Source organism: Cygnus atratus, chromosome 3 (assembly GCF_013377495.2).
Source record: "Cygnus atratus isolate AKBS03 ecotype Queensland, Australia chromosome 3, CAtr_DNAZoo_HiC_assembly, whole genome shotgun sequence".
In the NCBI taxonomy this organism is placed as follows: Eukaryota; Metazoa; Chordata; class Aves; order Anseriformes; family Anatidae; genus Cygnus; species Cygnus atratus.
Window position 1 is genome coordinate 90,001,839 of NC_066364.1, and position 17,830 is coordinate 90,019,668.

The 17,830-nt window shown below is 41.3% G+C and overlaps 1 protein-coding gene across 5 annotated transcripts in view; it reads right to left on the bottom strand.

Annotated features, from left to right (window-relative positions):
* The window catches only part of MOCS1 (molybdenum cofactor synthesis 1), a 32,508-nt gene extending 16,760 nt beyond the window's left edge, over window positions 1–15,748 (bottom strand). For 2 of the 5 annotated variants that reach the window (XM_050709547.1, XM_035557091.2), the window contains exons 1-4: window positions 15,629–15,736; window positions 9,414–9,546; window positions 8,597–8,764; window positions 2,187–2,351 (exon numbers count right to left, since the gene is read on the bottom strand). In XM_050709547.1, coding sequence (XP_050565504.1) covers window positions 2,187–2,351; window positions 8,597–8,753 — 322 coding nt within the window. In that variant the 5' untranslated portion in view covers window positions 8,754–8,764; window positions 9,414–9,546; window positions 15,629–15,736. Of the gene's footprint in view, window positions 1–563; window positions 679–2,186; window positions 2,352–8,596; window positions 8,765–9,413; window positions 9,547–11,839; window positions 11,848–15,628 lie in introns of those variants that run through there. The other 3 variants (XM_035557102.2, XM_035557111.2, XM_035557083.2) reach the window with 3 other exon arrangements.
* Window positions 15,749–17,830: the final 2,082 nt, after the last annotated feature.

Here is a 17,830-nt window from a genome sequence, read left to right on the forward strand (position 1 = left end):
CAACTTTAGCACAGTTACAGTGCTTGTAAGCAGGATTCTGCAGAGATTCTTCACCACATCCAGAACTATCCCATGTGGGACAACACCTCCCAACATTTCATCCTTGCAAGAACAAAGGATTCGAGCCAATGTTTAATGATCTATTTACAGTAAAATATCATCTCATTTTCTTTGTACTGAACCAAAAGAGGGGACAGGCTGTGAAGCAGGTTAGACTGGCTTCATGCAATGCCAAATATTTTTCATTTGTTCATCCCTTGGAAGGTAGTAGATAGGGAATAGCAGAAATATTATGGTCCTCTAACTTGCTTTCACTCATCAGTGATCTCTCTGATCATCTCACAGCTGTTCTCTATACCCCAACCATTTGGGAATAAAAGCAGGTGTAATGCAGGTCACCTGCATTAACGATACAAAATCAAAACCTTAGAATGAGTTTCCAGAGGAGCAGAAAAAATTATTTTAAGTTTCTTGAGTTCCTGGGTAGCTCCACTTAGACGACACCTTTGCCTTCCCCAGAAATTACTGGACTGTTGGAGTCTATGACCAGGAATCCCTCTCACCTTCATACAGCTATATCCTGAAGCCTCTGGAACTGCCACACAAGACAGGGTAGCACAGTACGGCAGACGCTTTATTCTCTGCTCATTCCATACTTGGAAATCTCCTATTAAATAAAAACCCTCAAAAACAATTAAAAATATTTTTTACATAATTTCAGCCCTTAACAAAAGGAAAAGAAATATATAAAACCACTCAGCAATGCTAGTTTTTACCTGATCTTGACTGAAAAAAAAGGTATCTGATTTGGAGTCTTTATTTTCCTCTCTAAAAAATACTGACTCAGAAGTTTCCCTGTTCATTCTCTATGCTATTTATGTGAGCAATTTTACTCTTTGTGGTTAAAGTCCATTTTTCTTTAAAGAGGGGAAGAAGAGAACATTTATGTAAGTAAATATTTGCCACTGCAGCAGCAATGAGGGGCCTGTTCCCAGTAAATGTCACAAATCAGGTAACATTCAAATGCAGACAGCAGAGGAAAAGAGCACAGTCAACACCTGCTTGTGATTAGACACTCCCAGATATTTCTCTGCATGCCAATTATGCCATGACACAATCACATTAATAAAACAGCCTAAGCTGGAAGGATACCGTTCCAGTCAGATTTGTGACAGGAACAGATTTCTGCACTGTGAAGTAGAAACCTGAAGAAGCACTCCCAGAGAGACTGTAGACAAGAACCCCTTTCTACACCTGTCAGCAGAAATTCAATTTGATAGCGGAGTGATTCTGTGAAATGTTGAAATTACTTCTCACAGCATCCCAGATTTGTTCAGCTCTTGCCACATACACTTAGCTTAGGTTGTTGCACCATCTAGTGGCTATCTGGAAGTTTTGTCTGAATTACAAGTTCACAGACAGACAAAAGTTGCATTACTACACAGAAACAGAACAATACAAAACCGTATCAGTTTTAGGCTGGAAAGAAGCCCAAACATTTATGGCTGAACTTCATGAGGAACTTTAGGATTCATTTAAACAAGAATAGGTAACACTGGACACATCTAAGCATTTTTGAAACTGTATCTAGAATTACTAACTCAATCAGAGAGAAGTTACAAAGCTAGCATCCCTCCTCAAGTGAACTCAGGCACACTTTACTTTTAGTCCTATTAAAATGTAGTGCTGTAGGGAACACCACTAATCACAAACAAAACCACAGCTGGCACGTCCCAAACATAACTTTCAGAAACTGCTGCTATTTGTGACAAAAAAAAATAATTTTTGTGGCATATTAGTCCTTGGCTGCTATAGCGGGAAAACCTGCTCTTTGAACAGCGTTAAAGAACAGCGGCATGAGACCAGCACAAGATTTGCAGAGTCCTCTTAATTTCCATTACTAACTGTTACTCAGACAGTTACTGGCAGCTGTAGGCACAGCCCCGCTGCCTGTTGCTGAGCTGAGCCTCTCTGCCTCTACCAGCTCTGGCTGAAGAGGCTCTGCCTCTCTAAGGGCTGTAGAAAGAAAGTCACCATCAAAATTGCTCATGGAGGTTGTTTTCCCTAGCCTCAAAACGATAGTATCTCATTTCTCTCCCAAAACAACTGAGTGTGAAAGACATACAAAGCAACTCACAACATTACTACAAGTGTTAACAACATTGCCTTAGGTGACAAGCCTATACCTTTCCTCCGGACAATGAACTCATATTTAGCTGGGACCAAAGTATCCAGGCTAATGTTAACGGCATTCACGCCTGCCTCCTTCAGTCGGGGCAGCAACCTGGCTAAGTTGATCCCATTGGTTGTGATGGCAATGGTTTTCAGCCCTTCTAGCTTGTTCAGTTGACCTAGGAAAACAAAACACAAAGAAAAATAAAAGGAACACTTTAGAAAATGTATTAATTCAACTGCAAGATACACGGAAAAATCCAAAAGATTTATGAAACAAAGGAATTCACTGAGGGTGTGTGGAAACCAAGGACACCAGCATTTCAGCCTCTGTCCAGCTGTGCTGGTTTAAGAGACCCATTTTAACACAAATCCATTTCAGAAGGTATAAACGACAGCAGTTTGTTGTAAGCAAAACCGGTTATAAAGAACACTGAAAACACACACTAATTTTGTTCCTTCTTAAACAGCTACTTCAGTGTTATAAGGCCTCTGATCTCCTTTACCACCTTTTCCTCAATCTAGCCCTGAAAACTGAATCCTGTGCTCTGTAACAATAATAATAATAGTAATAAGCCATCCCTTTCACACCTGGCACCTGCAACTAGCTGCATTTATGTAGCAACATTTATCCTTTTATGCTTCAGAAAAAACAGTCCTAACCTAGAGGTAGCTGCCAGCATTAGTGACTTGAAACTGCTGAAAGAAATAGCATGTATACTCCCAACCAGACAAAAAAAGGTCAGCATATCAGACTGTTACAGACAATCTGATGCAACATCCAGTGGACAAAAGCACTTGCACTTGACACCTGAAATCTTTCCATTACCCACAGAGGCACCCCAGCCAACTGAAGAGGGCTAATGCAAGACACTCAAAACAAAAGAAAACCACAAAAGAAACAGTTAACAGCATGAGATTAAAAAATAGCTGCCTCCTCATAAACTAGATGAGGAAATCCTCAGCATATCAGATTTTCAGAAGGCAGTCTTTCAAACCCCCAGTTATCAGTACAAGAACTAATAGGAAAAAAAAAAATCCTAAACCTCATAAACCACTCGCGGAAGCATAACCAAAGCAGTCATTTTCTTTTCTTATTTTCCCTCCTCCTCCCTTCTCTCATAGAGCCAACTCTAATTACATGAAAAATATTTTAAGAACCCTTATTCTTGGGGCAGCTTTAGTTACAACACAAATATTTCACAGTCCCTTCTTCACTGCCTATTTTACCTCTATTTGTTCATGCTGATAAGGGTTTTACTTCTGCTTTATTTCATTTCCCAGCTGCTCTCAAAAGCATTCAGCCTAAGCTTGGCCCAGAAGTCTGGAACAGGACAAGCAGAATGACACCAAGGATGCTGAAGCTTACAGCAGCAGCGTTTTGCATCATGATTAAGAGCCCTGTAAAGATATTTAGAGCCTAATGTCGTAACAGAAGAGCAGTCTTTACTGACAACTGATTTTTCCTGGCATGTTTCTACTCACCTTGCAAAATCCTCCCCATTGACCAAGAATAACCTTCTCCTGAAGGATAAGTGCTATTGGCCTAAGTTTGCAAAAAAATCATTTAGCACTAGCTAACATTAGTAGGTTTGTCTTTTTGACAGGATGGGATACACTCTACAGTCAGGGGAAAGGACACAATCACCACTACTTTTATTTACAGCCTCAGAACACGCAAAATGCTTAAACTCCTAAGAGAGAAGAAAAAACTAGCTGCCATACAGGCTTCACTGCAAGAAATGTAAAACGCATAAAGGCATAGAATAAAACCAAACCCATGCTGCAGCCTTAAAATGGAAAATTTTTTTTAAAAAAGGCATGAGCTCTTTAGGTCACTTAGTGCAGGCAGCAGCTCTCATCAATGCATTTTCTTCCTCCCATGCCAGGATGAGATATAGGATGAGGCACTGGAAATACACTAATATGCAGAGCCTTCTGTAATAATTTGGATAGAACCCAACTACGAGAAACTGGAGATGGAGACCTAGCACTATGACCAACAGGTTAAAATGAACCAGTCATTACACTGTTGAGGCAAGTGGCACATCTGCAGTTGCTTTTTTTCTTGTTGTTGTTGACCTCTAATTTCAAAACGGATTAAAGAGATTTCATAATGTTGTAACTCACCTTTTACCTGTTTAAGTCTGGTTGCTGAGTGCTTTAGCAACAATCAGTATCAAGCAAATGCAATCGATAAAACTATCAAGTAGAACAGGAAACAGAACAGATGCTATAATTCAATAGCATGAAGATAAAAACTTATTTGTGCAGCTCAAGCCATCAAGTAAAGCCTTTTACATTTACATTTTCAGTTAAAATCAGAAGCATCTCCTTAAACACATGAGTTTCTTATATATTCTCCTCCAGCAGTTTATTCAATTATATTTCTCCTGACTGAGACCAGAAAAGGTATTTTTATCTCCTAATATGTGCATTAACAAATCTACCCTGCACAGCATCACTCTGGAAATATGTATGCTACTATAAAAAGCCCGCCCTGGAAAATGATTTTGTCAGTGGAGAGCTGCACTTCTCAGACGATAATAAACAGCTCCCACAGGTTAAGCCCAGAGCTAATTTAAGTTTAGAGTACCCCAAGGGAGATAGATTCCACATTCCATTATCAGCTGCTTCAGAAAAGTCTCAAACAAACGTACGTGGTTTTGGCAGTCACTAGGAAGTGATAGGGCTTTCAGCAAGCGTTAGCTGCTGAATCAGAGCTTATGTATGTGCACGCAGTAAAAAGTGACTTGCAATAATCTAAAGGAATTGTAGATGGCCTCTCAACGGCCTCGTCTCCTACAGTACCTTCAAATCACTTTTGCTCATTGAAACAATAGCAACAAAAAGCTCGAGTCTGAGAATTAGGAAAATATGGTAGTAATAACCTAGCATTAATATTCATGAGCTTTATTGGTGTTCCACACGTCATTTATGGTTAAGAGAGATGCTTGCTGAGAACAAACCTAGCTTAAATCTCAATGCAATTCACCACCTGAGGCATTGTAGCTAGCTTCCATAAACCATCTGCAATGACAGATGTGGCTGGGACTTGAATATCCATACTCTAGGAAACATTAGAAACAAGTCAATAACGCAATTTTGAAACCTTCAGTTTTTACAGTCTAATGTATGCTTTTGGGCAATAAACCCATGAGTCTTGGAAAGGCTGTTTTAAATATCTTTTTTCATGTTCATATACATGTAATATTGTAATACAGAGTTAAAAGTAAATCAATTGACATGTGAATACTCATTTTAATGAAAATTTAGAGTGAAATGGTCAGTGATTTTGCTACTACAATCTTACCATGGCTAGGTTTTGGTTTTTAACCATTCTGGGATTCTAAAGCTGACGTTCCACTAGTTTGAACATTTTCCTGTATGATACTAATAAATGAAGACCACAGTAAGCATTTACTAACCATTTTTTCCAATATTGTGGGCCTTCAGATTTTCAAAAATATTATCATTTGACACTATTTACTATGTAAACTACTTTCATACAAGAGCATTGAGACTGGAGTTAGAGGGCCATCACTTATGGCAAATGCTAGGAGTCTTCAATGAGCCTCTAGGAGGAGCAATTCATTTACTCCAACATACAATTAACAGCGTAGAATATTTTGCACTTCTTGGCACTCCAACAAAAAAGAAATGTAGGTCAGAGCCATGAAAAGCCACAAACAGACTTGCATGTGCCAAAATTCTATACACTGATCTTATCAGCAAGCTTGCTGAAGTCAGAAAGACCTGACTAGGGTAATGACACCTTAACAATGGAGACATATTTCAAAGAGTTATAAAACAAATAAACAAAAAACAGTCCTGCAAGGGCAAGTTGACATTAAACAAGGTGGTTGGAAATATGGGCATTACAGCACAGCAACATGAAAATTAATAGCACCACCCCAGGTTCTAGTAATATTTTAAATCTCAGACTGTTTCAGAAAACCTGAAGAGTTCAAATTCTTGACAATAGAGTTTGAATCTTAAGCCCAGTAGTTTCTTCCTATATAACTAGAAGTAGGCTTTTTAGAGTACAGTAGAACTGTGTAATCCGCTACAGCTCATATTTCAGACTAAATACTGAATTCAAAGACACTCATAGAATCACTAGATAAAAAAAAAGCAGAACTTCTGATTGTGCCTCAGCTTCCTTCTACGTCAGCCAAGTTTTTCCTACCAACCCGTTAAAGGAATCACAGATCCTATAATTCTGCTAGTCCTGAATCAGCACAATTTTTGCTTCTTCAATTCTTACCCAAGAACCAGAAAGCACAAAGTATAGAGACAGCTTTTGGCCTGCAGCAGTAGCTCATTTAATGAGTGTACTATCACGAAAAGTCCTCCTAAAGAAGCATAGCTCTTGACACTTGGGCACAGAATGGATCAAACATTTTCTTTTATTGCTTGCAGTACACTGCAACAACCTCGGGTTATAAAATAAGGCATTTATTTCTTGAGATACTATTACAAAGCAGAGATCTTCAGAGTTTGAGATGCCCACTTCTGGTACAGTTTTGTAATGATCTTGTGATAATATGGCTTCAATAAAACTGCATTCTTCAAATCTTGCAGGAAACATTTTTGGAATTGTTTTGCCTCAGTGAATTTTCCCCTAGCTGTTACATGTGATCTATTTAGTTTTGACAACTTTCTCTTGATCCCAAACATGTGCACCACAGAACACAGTTGTAGAAGAGAATAAGTGTATATAGACTTCATTTTCTAAGTTTTTAACATGGCTGAGAAAAAAACAGCCAGGCTAATACAAATTCATTACAGAACGAACTAATGCAACAGTACAATCATCTTAATATCCATTACCTTTACCTCAAGATGACTAATTTCCTCTCATCTGTTAATAAAATGACCACTATGATTCTGTCAGAGTTCAACTGTGAACAAGAACACAGGCAGAACAATTAAAGTCCAGTGGTTCAAAAAGATCTGTCTCCCTCCTTTAGCCATAAAAATAAGTCTTTGAAAATGCTATCACTGCAGTAAAATAAATAAAACAAGCTTTTGATCATTGCAATATCAATGGTTCAGAATTGTAGCAATGACAGAACTATATTGCATCCAACTGGCTACTCAATGTACACCTTCAACATTGGAGTGGTAGTGTTCAGTATAAAAAGCCATCAGCTACTGCTGATAAATCAAAAAGGTACAAGCACTAGTAAAGAAAACTGCACTAAATAGACAATGATATTGATTTCAATTCGTTTTCATGCCAACACTATACATCCAGCTAAAAAAAGCTTTATTAAATTTTATAAGTCTGCTCCCCTTTTGGCTAGAAAAAGATGGCTAAAAATAATTACACCTTTTATTGCGAGAAACACAAGCACCATACTTCTTAAAAGGCACACAGAACTCTCAATCCTAAATACAAATAATTTATCATGTATGGGCTAAATACCCAAGAGAATGCTATTCCACAGAGTTCCAAAAAGGTGAAGTCAGTACAGGTTTGGGACTCCTCACAACCGAGATTCAAGCAGAGCTCAAGCCAGCTCACTCCAGCCACGCTTTTTCCAGCTCTGCATACTACACTGCTCTGAACAAAACAGGGCAGGAACAGAGACCAACTATTGCATGCAGCAAAGTCCAGTCAGTAGGAACTCTACACTTCTCAAGACCTTCACATTCCATATTAACCCCTCCTTATCTTCAGCACTTACAGGAGTATACTTGCAGAAACAGAAGTTCCACTACCTACAATACGGCAAAGCACACCTACCACCATAGCTGTAATCTAACACATTACTACTACACCAAGCTGTTGTAATGTCCATAATATATGATACTTTGGACAAGTTAAAAAGCAACTGGCTTGAGATAAAATCTGACGCAGTCAATCAACACAACGTAAATCAAAAGGAGATAGACTTCGAAGGTTTATCTAGTAATTTAGCTTCCATTGAAGCATACATTCTTAATCAATAACTATAAAAGCACAGACATTCCTGCCATTCCTGACTAAACACAGATGAGCAAGTGACATCAAAAAACAAACAAACAAAACAAAAGAGAACCTGTTTTGTCCTCTAGTTTGTAAAAAAGTATCACCTCTTCTTACCCCATCAGAACCTGGTCGAATCAGTTCTTGATTTTGCACCCCTACGCTGCGTAACTGCAAGGTGTTCTAATAGATGTTGAATATGAAGGCAATGCATAAGTTCAGCTGTTACATTATGAAGTGACAAGTGACAAGTTCTGTCCAAGCAAAAGAGCAGAATTGGACGTTTTCCAATGGGAACTACCTTACATTTCACAGTGTTGGGAAAAAGCATCACCACTTCACATATACTCTTCAGGGTGTGGGACTATATTAGTAGATATTTATAGGTGTATAAGCAGACAAATATATAGCAGGCCACTTTGAAATACGGCTTATTTATTAGGAACTCACCTACAATATCAACCACATCAGGTCGGATAAGTGGCTCTCCTCCCGTCAGTCGGATCTTCTCTACACCTTCTTTCACAAACAGTCTCGCTAGGGTGATTATCTCCTGAGCAGTAAGTAGCTCTGATTTCGGAGTTAGCTGGACACCTTCCTCTGGCATACAATACTGACCTGAAAGAAAGAATACAGAAATATACGGCAAAAATATTCAGCAGCAGTCGATCTAACACTGATATGCAAAACACAAAAAGTGCAACTGCTTTTAACGGATGTCATCTGACTCTGCCTTTCCTAAATACAGATAAGACCATACACCAAATCTTACAAGCAATTTCCTTGTTTCAAAAGAAAACTCGAGACTCATCTGATGGTTCTTTAAATTAAAATAGACCCACTTCAAAGGAAAAGCTGACCTTATTTCTATCATATCTGCATTCAAACAGACACCAATCTGACCTGGCAAAAATGAGAACATTGCTGCAGACTTTGTCGATGTAATTGTGGGACTGTCTAGGTATGAGCTCTCATGCTTATCTTTAGATATGGTATACAAACAGCCATGAACACTATCATCCAAACCATGCCAAGTCTGATGAAAGACCCGCCTTTGGCAGATCCTGAGGCTTGTTCCTGCTTCCCCGTCCTATCAGCAGTTCAACACGAATCGGTTTCTAATTATCTTGTACCATTGTTTTGCCAAGATGAGGAACATAACACAGGGCTAATACAGCAATAAGTATTCTAACTCAATTCTTGGCAATTACACAATGTTTCTATCTACTGGTGCCTAAGAGCTTTATGCAAAAAAACAGACACTTACACCTGAGGTTGCATTTCTCTGTCAAAGAAATTCGCAAGTAGTTGTGCTGACGCCCAAAGCTGTCTGTCAAAAAAGCAGAGAAGGGAGCAGCATGTTCCAGTAGAAAACGTCCTCTTCCTGAGCTTTCCAGTTCCTGGAAGGAAAATAAGAAAGAGCTAAATATTTGAATAGCTATCCTCATTACAAACTTGATGTATAAATACTAATTTTGAACTCAAATGATAATTATCCCATCACCCCTCCCCCCCAGTCAGGACAGCAGCACAAGAAAAAAAACAAATGGTTTCTCTTAATTACCCAGACATTTAGTGATTAATTTTCACACCCTACTTAATTCCAGAGAATAGCACTACAAATTTTCCCTGTGCATTTTAAGATATAGCCACTTTGCCGCAGGTGCTTCAGGCTTTTTATGCAGAACAGAAGGCAGTTTTTTCAATCACTTGTCTCTTCACTTGCTAGAACCAATGATCCAGGAACCACCTTCACTGTGACCTTGTCAATCACACACAAAAACAACCAAACAAAAAAACAACCAAACAAAAACACACAAAAACACTGAATAACCAGCTAAGAAAATCAGTGGAAAGACAAAAGATTCCTGGAAGTACAGTGAACTTCATCTCCAGTGACAAAGCACCTACCAAACCATTTCTGGATACAGCAGTGTTTAAAAAGAAAAAAATAAAAGTCAAGGTTAAAATTCAGCCACAGAACTGCACCTCCAGTCAAAATCATGCTTGCTAGTCTTGATAAGCCACAGTAGGTAAAGGGTTAAATAAAGCTTTGACAAAAATCTAAGATGCAGAACGAGGAGCCGGACAAAATGACGCATCAACTAGTATTGACACTGCTTAACTGAGCAAAACTCACAATTTCCATCTGGAACAAAACAGACCTGTGAAATCTCCAACCACACTAAAATTGGCAATACGGGACGATGCCAAGGGACTGGGCAGAAACAAACACAGCCGTGGCCTTCACCTCCCTGGCTTTGGTCATCATCAGTAGCAACCACGGGAGTTCATCCCGCAGAGTGTTCAGAAATAGCCCCAACGGTCAGCTATAACGTTAAATCACCCAGGTAACTTCCCTCAAAATATTTTATTATGAAAGCATTTCTAAGAGTTGGGGTGGGCGGAGGGCAGAGGTGAGCACATAGGTCAGTCAGCAAAGGTCATCTGGGGGGAAAGCCCAAGTTCAGCCACCAGCAGCTGAAGCAATGTTGACTCCAGCTGAGCCAACACCACAGCTGCTGCTGACCTTACAAGCAGAAGCAGTCTTCCTTGGCAGTACAATCGTCCCACCAGCCTTTAAACAACTTACTACACTTCTCGATCCAAATGGGTTTGTGGTTAGATAAGATCTCTAAGAGTAACTTTGGCCATGGAAGGGCTAGAGAAGATATAGGAGACACAAAGTGGCTGATCTCAGAGCCCAGAAAGCATCTGCTCAACCCTGATAAAACAGCGGTTCTAGTTTCCAAGTAATTGCTCTTCTGCCAGAAGAAAAATCTCCTTCAGTTTCTGTTTCGCAACAGCCACAACTGGAGACCTCCAAGTGGTAAAAACCCAGTCCTCCAGAGGCCCGGCCTTCCCTCCTCGGCAGTACCAGAGATGTCAGCGACAACAGCTGTAAAAATCAATCAACCCTCAAGCATGCACACTGCTCATATGTTCATACTCTAAGACATATGCACGAGGTGGTAGGTAAACTACTGCACAGGAATCTTTTCATGTATGCACAGGCAGAACAATTCATGGTTTTTAATCTCACTGGGGAATTGCTGCAGCCTGGGCACCTGGGATTGTTTGCAAGTTCTCTACTGCTCTACTTCCAACCAAGAAATCAAAAACTGGGAACTTACTTTGTTAGAAATCCTGGTTCTTCTGTACTTACTCTGAAAATTTCTGAGAATACAAGCAGTAGAAAAGCCCAGCTAAATATTTAGACTTCAACCATAGTTGTTCCCCAGTTAGAAAACTCAACCCTGAACAGATTAAACCTGAAGACATTTTAAATACTGCCGATCTCAAAAATCATAACAAAAGTATTTTCACTGAAATCCACATTGCAGCATTTTCTTTGAAAACCACACTGCTTTCCGGCCAGGTTGGATTTCTGATGTTCTGCTTCCTATCATTTTAGAAAGGTGACCATATTCAAGAGGAAAGCACTCTCATACTTATTAAGATTCTAGCCCTTCTTGTAGGAACACTCCTCCCCTATTTCTTTCTTAGTCACTCATTTTTGCACCTTCTGCAGGACCAGGCCTCCTTACCCACAGCACTTGAAGGCAGAACAGTGTCAACCTCCCACCCCTCTGTTTTAGAGTGAGAACTACAGGCAAGAAAAGAAGTGACACGCTGTCCTTTGCAAGACAGGGAAACTAGTGAATTTATAGAATGGATGCCAAAACAGTATACTTTTTTTTCCCAAGACGATAACGTGCTTGAAGTAATTTCCTATTTTCATGAAGAAACTTTCAATGGCGTGGGATGCAGGAAGCAATGGTTCCTTCCGTTCCTGGGTCTGCCATCCACGTGGGCGGCTGGGTGGTTGCTACAGACAAGAAAACTAAAGTGAAAGGACTTACATGCGGAATAACACTGACCTTCAGTAATTACTCTGAAGTTTACTTTCAAGAAGCAGTATTTAAAGAACAGGCACTGACGAGGCAGCCGGTGTTAATATTCCTTACAGTTCCCATTGGAGATAACAACTTTTGTCTCTAGCTGCAAGATACTTACAAAATGGGAATGGTTAAAAACAAAAGTTTTACAGAGCTACTAGAACTTCTTTTCATAAGCTTCCCATCATATACAGAGATGGGTTCATCTGGGAGGAGAGAGTAACTGAGGATGGAATTTTTAGCTGTTAGTACAGTTTTTGTCCAGTTTGATGTCAGCAAGGAGGAATTAGGAGACACCCATGATGAGTTCAGGAGTGTCCAGGTTGAGCTCCAGCCGGAACAGATCCTGTATGACCAAATCTGCCACTGTACCCAGAACTGACACTTTTTTTTGTTTTAAATCAATTTCTTAGGGAGGACCAAATGTCAGGGGTGAAAACTCAGCTGCTTTCCCAGTAACTCGGGGCAAGGATGAAGCTCACTCTCAGGCAGTTGGGTAAGCAGGATTTTGTGAAGGGGTAAAATACGGTGAGGCTGGACCTAGAGTCACATGCAGCCTCTGAGTGAGCCATCAGGGCACAGAAAAAGCAAAAGTTGCCAGCTACAGTTCCCAGGCTACAGGGAATGGGTTATTCAGTTCCCTAAAGTTGGGAAAGAAGGTGGCTGCAGCTATTCTAACATATCAATGTCCAACCACATAACTTTTTCACTTAAAAGGGATAGTTATAATCCCCCAGCCCCTAATTCCCTTCTCCACAGTTGACAGGAGACACTTCTGCACATAGAAGGAGCATGGCCTGTCACAGTGTGCTGCAACAGATCTAGGAAAAGGTAATTTCACTCTCTGGGCTGTCAATCCTATGTTCTAAACTAGTACCGAAAGAATGAGAGCTTAGATGACTGCACCTAGCAGCTATATTTTGACAAGCTGTCAACCCTTCAGACCTGCCAATTCACCTGCAATTTCTAAAACTCTTCTAACAATGTAGCAAAATTGGAAGCTGCCACCAGAATTATTACTAACCATCAGGATCACCACAAACTGACAGATACTAGAAAGGCTCAGTGAAACCCAAGGGGAAGACAGTAGAACCTCACCTATTTATCAAGCTGAAGATCAAGTACTAAACTTTCTCTAGCCTTCTACCTTCACCTTATCCCGGTGATATTTGTGCGCTATGAAACAGTAATGCTTGCAAACGTTTCTTTTGGACAGGCCTCAGGGAGCACCAGAACCTATGCACGTACATCAGCATTGACATGGCTCCTGCTGCCAAAACCCTGCTGGCCCTTTCGGCCTGCAGTCCCATTGGTCTATGCACCAGCACTGTCCCTTCAGTATAATGCCTCATGCTCTGGGACAGCATCACAGAGACAACTCAGCAAAAGCTCTTCTGTTTCATGCCTCACCTTTAACGTCTTGGGTAGGGAAGCAGTGGCAGTGTCCTTGTTCAACCTGGAAATTATACAACCACAGAGGCTGAAATGGGTCTAAGTTGGTCAAGTGCCAGAATGAGGTTTGAGCTGAAAAGTCCAAGACAAATGTTTTTTCTGAGGGCTCTGCAGCTGCTGCACAACAGTTGGCCCTAAACAACATGCTTCAGTTCTGGCTTCTGGCACAGAAAGTGCTGCTCGCAGACTTTGACCAGCTACCCACAAAATGGAGCTCCAGGACACACAGAGTTTCAGGCACGACTGGCCAAGAAGAAAGGCCATATCAGGTCTTCTCTAAGCAAGCTGGGCTCTTCCCTTTATCCCAGCGGTGAAGATTTCATTGAGATCACAGAAAATTACAGGTAACCATGTTTGAATTACATGATCTACATGAGCAGAAGCGGAAAGGAAGCTTCATAGCAGGATGCCAAAGACAATTACTGGAAATTATACATCTACAAAGGGGTAAAAAAAAAAAGAGGTGCTAATTTCCTTAATGTTATGTTACTGCACTGAAGCCCCACTACCTTAAGAAACCTCTCTTCCTCTTTTTTTTTTTTTGCCTGTAAACTTCTAGTTTACAATAAATAAATAAATAAAGAAGTACAAATGCCATTTGGTTATTGTAGTGGAAAATACACTGTTCTGTAGTAGAAATACATAATCCTCTTTCTTTTTTTAATTGAATAATATAATTTGGGCATGTATCATCATATGTACAAGATGACAGGCTGGCATCAGACTTTCCATTGTTAATTGTGAATTACTCAAAAAACCCTTGTACACAGCCAAACAAGCATGGAAAAGCAGCTCTCAGAGTGTGCATGTTGCTACTTGGCGTTATCTAGTCTTAAAAAAGGGATTACACCCTGTACGACATGACAGTCACACCTCTAAGACTGACAGTTGTATCATAAATACTAATAGGCTCAAACATGTGGACTAACCAGTCCAATAATCACCTCATCAAGTTCTGCCTTTTATTTCTAAACAATTTACAAACAACTTCGTAGATACGTCTCATGGTATAGTTAGGAAGTTTGCACAGTCTTTGCTTTTGCATTGGCTTGCTTCTCATGCCCTGCAGGGTATCAGCAAGCGCTCCAGCTCGCTTGTCACTGTTACTGTGCCGCATGCACAAATCTCTCAACCACTTCCATGCTTCCAACCACTGTGGCTTTCTGCCCCAAAGGAAACAGGGGTTTCAGAGCCGGGCATTGTAATCAAGCTCTTCCAGAAGAACTCCTGGCTATATGTAAGAGCTACTTGATTTACTGAAAGTAATTAAAAGTAATTCTGATCGGAACTTATTAAAATATATACAGTTTAAGAAAAATAAAAAAAAAGAAACTCAAGATGCTCTCTAGATTACTGAGCCAAGTAAGAGTTCAACAAAGCATTGTACAAACCCGTTTGACTTTTTCAGTAGATAAATGAACAGTAGTGAATGCATTCAATTCTGGTGACACAAAGACTGTCGCTAGTAGCTTTGGCTTATTTTGTGCTTGTTAAAGCCAGCCATGGAGTCAGCAGGAAAAATAAAATAAAATCAATAAGTGCCATCTGGGATCAGTGTGGATGTCATACTCCGCTTCTGTTAAACAGCTGTGCCTTTCTGCAGAGCTTCGCCTCTTGCATTTGAGCACCAGGAGACCAAATTGATCTGAGGGACCTGAAGCGGGGCTGGGGGTGCAGAACCGACCACCTCTGCTGCCTTCGTGGCACGGCTCGTGTGACCGTTCGGACCCCAACGCCGAGCGCTGCCGAAGCACTTAATTCGGATTCAGGCAAAGCAAATGCCACCGTGCAACCTCTCCTTCGGTCAGGACAGCTCCCAGCCGCGGTGCGGTGCAAGAGGCTGAAATGTCACCCTCACACGGAGCGAGGGCACAGTCACGGGTAGCCAAGTTTCGCTGACTGTCCCCCCAGGCGGCACGCTCAATTAATTGCTACCACCCCAAATGACTCAGCACCGGTCCCGCAGCCCGCTCCGGGACCACACGGGGCTCCCGCCGCCCGCCGCCCCCCGCCCGTTAACACACCGGCACCCCGCACCCTTTCGGGCAGCCCCCCCCAGCCACCCCGCGGAGCACCGCACCGGGAGAACCTTCCCCTACCTGCCCCGCAGCCCTCGGCTCCCCCCCCTCACCTGAGCCGTGCCGGTGGGAGCCCTGACAGGCGCCCCGGTGCTGCAGGCGCGGCCCGGGGCCGCCCCGAGCGCCCCCCGCAGGAGCGCGGAGCCCCCGCGCCACCCCCACGCCGCCGCCATGCGGCCGCCGCCGCCGCTCGGGGGGGCACCGGCACGGCACCGGCCTCCCGCCATCACGTGGGCGGCGGGGAGCGGCCGCCGGTGCCGCGCTGCACGCCGGGGGTTGTAGTTCGCTGCCCTCAGGGGGGATGGCGGTCGGCCAGCACTAACTACGTGAGTCGTGACAGTGACAGAGAAACAGCAAAATCCAGTTATCAGTGAAACACAGAAATCCAGTTATCAACAGTTGGAGAACGCTCCCAGTGAAAATACAGCCTTCCACCTCAGTCCTGTCTGAGTCTTGAGGAAATTGTGTGAGGTGTTGTCAAAAGATGGAACTTCTGTCCTAGTTTCATGGGGCATAAAACAGAATATCTTGGTTTTCCAGCCTGGTACGCTTTGCCCCACACACCCAGCGTTTCACAGGCCGGGGGCCTCATGAAGAAGCGTCTCAAGGCCTGCCGTCCCCGTCTTGGGTGGGACAGTAGGTCGGCCTCACCGTACCAGGTCGCACCTGAGGCAGTTGTTCTGAACTTGTTTCATACCTGAAAGGAGGACTCGGTTCCCCCCAAGTTTCCCCTAATTGTGTCACTTACGCTTGCAGAAGACACGTTTCCATATATGACTTTTATTGCTCTTGACACTGAAACTTTACAGCTCTTGAATTGCTACAGCTGCTTAAAGTACAACTCATGCCTTTATACACCATGCTGCTTTTATGTTTACTCTTCCAGTTTAAATTATTTGGTTTTTCATTACCAAATTACTGTCTTGAGGGTATTTGCTCTTGCAACTAATGGTTACAAAAGCATTAACAATTCTTTGCTGAGATATGGATGAGAAATCCTGCATTCAGTAACTGCAGTCTTAATCCTTTAGCACTTCACCTGTACTGTACTTGACGCGTGAGTAACCGGGCCCTGTAATTGCTTGTGTCAGCCATTATTTCAAGATGTAGCTATACGTATTGGTACAGATTCAAATCTTCACTCAGGTTATACTTAAATCCTTGCTTTGCATCATAATGCTGCCTTCTAATTCAGCCTTTAGTATTCAGATTTTAGACTTTATTCAGTAACTAGGCTGAATGGAAGCTAACAGGAAGACATTAAGGTTCAACTCAATTTAACTTTTTTTTTTTTTTTTTTTTTTTTTTTAAGCTGAGACATCTGAGAAGAAATACAGACTTGAATGATGTGATGTGAACAAATATCTGTTATGAAACCACTCTCACTGGGATGATGTCAAGATAACACATACACAAATCAAAACAATAGAGAAGATAACAAGCCAAATACTGGTTTTAATTACAATTTTCAAAAGATGTAGAAGCAAGCTTGATGGTTACATTTACAGTAGCTTTATGAAGCGTCACCCTTCCCTGCAGAACAGAAATAACTGTAATTAAAGGATTTCCTGAATTTAATTAAACAGCAAGTGATGATGACGGCTGAAATATAGAAAGGAATTTAGCCTTATATTAAATGCCATAATTGTTCAATTAAGTGAACATTTCAATTGCAAAAAAAAAGTTTAACAAAGTGTAAAGTGAATAAAGACCAAAATTCATTACAACACCTCAGGAAGAGACAAAAATTATAATTTGCTTAACCAACATTAAAAAAATCTGCAGGATCCCTGGCATCATTCTCACTTGAACGTTTTTACCCACAGTGAAGGGACTGGTTCTATAGTTATTTTAGATTATTTAGAGACTATATTAAGCTTGACTTACACCTGTAATCTGAGTGAATACGGTGGGGCTGAGCATACCGGGAGAGTTAAGAAATGAAATGTCTTTGCATACTTGAAGCCTTGTATTTTTCCAGTTTTATTATACCATACAAATATAGGCATATCTCATTAAACCGGCATAAAACTAGCTTTTACAACTCCAAAGGCAACCTCTCACTGTCAGAACAAGCTACTGTTGCTTGACAGAAACATTCCCCCAGAATTCAACAAAATTGTAAAATAAATTTAAGGAGCACCTGCATAAGAGAAGATTCCTTTGTAACTTTACTGGGATAAAGTCATGTCATAGGTCATGAAAAGTCAGTGGTTTTGCTCATCTGAGACAGCAGCTGGAGGTTTGGTTTCTGA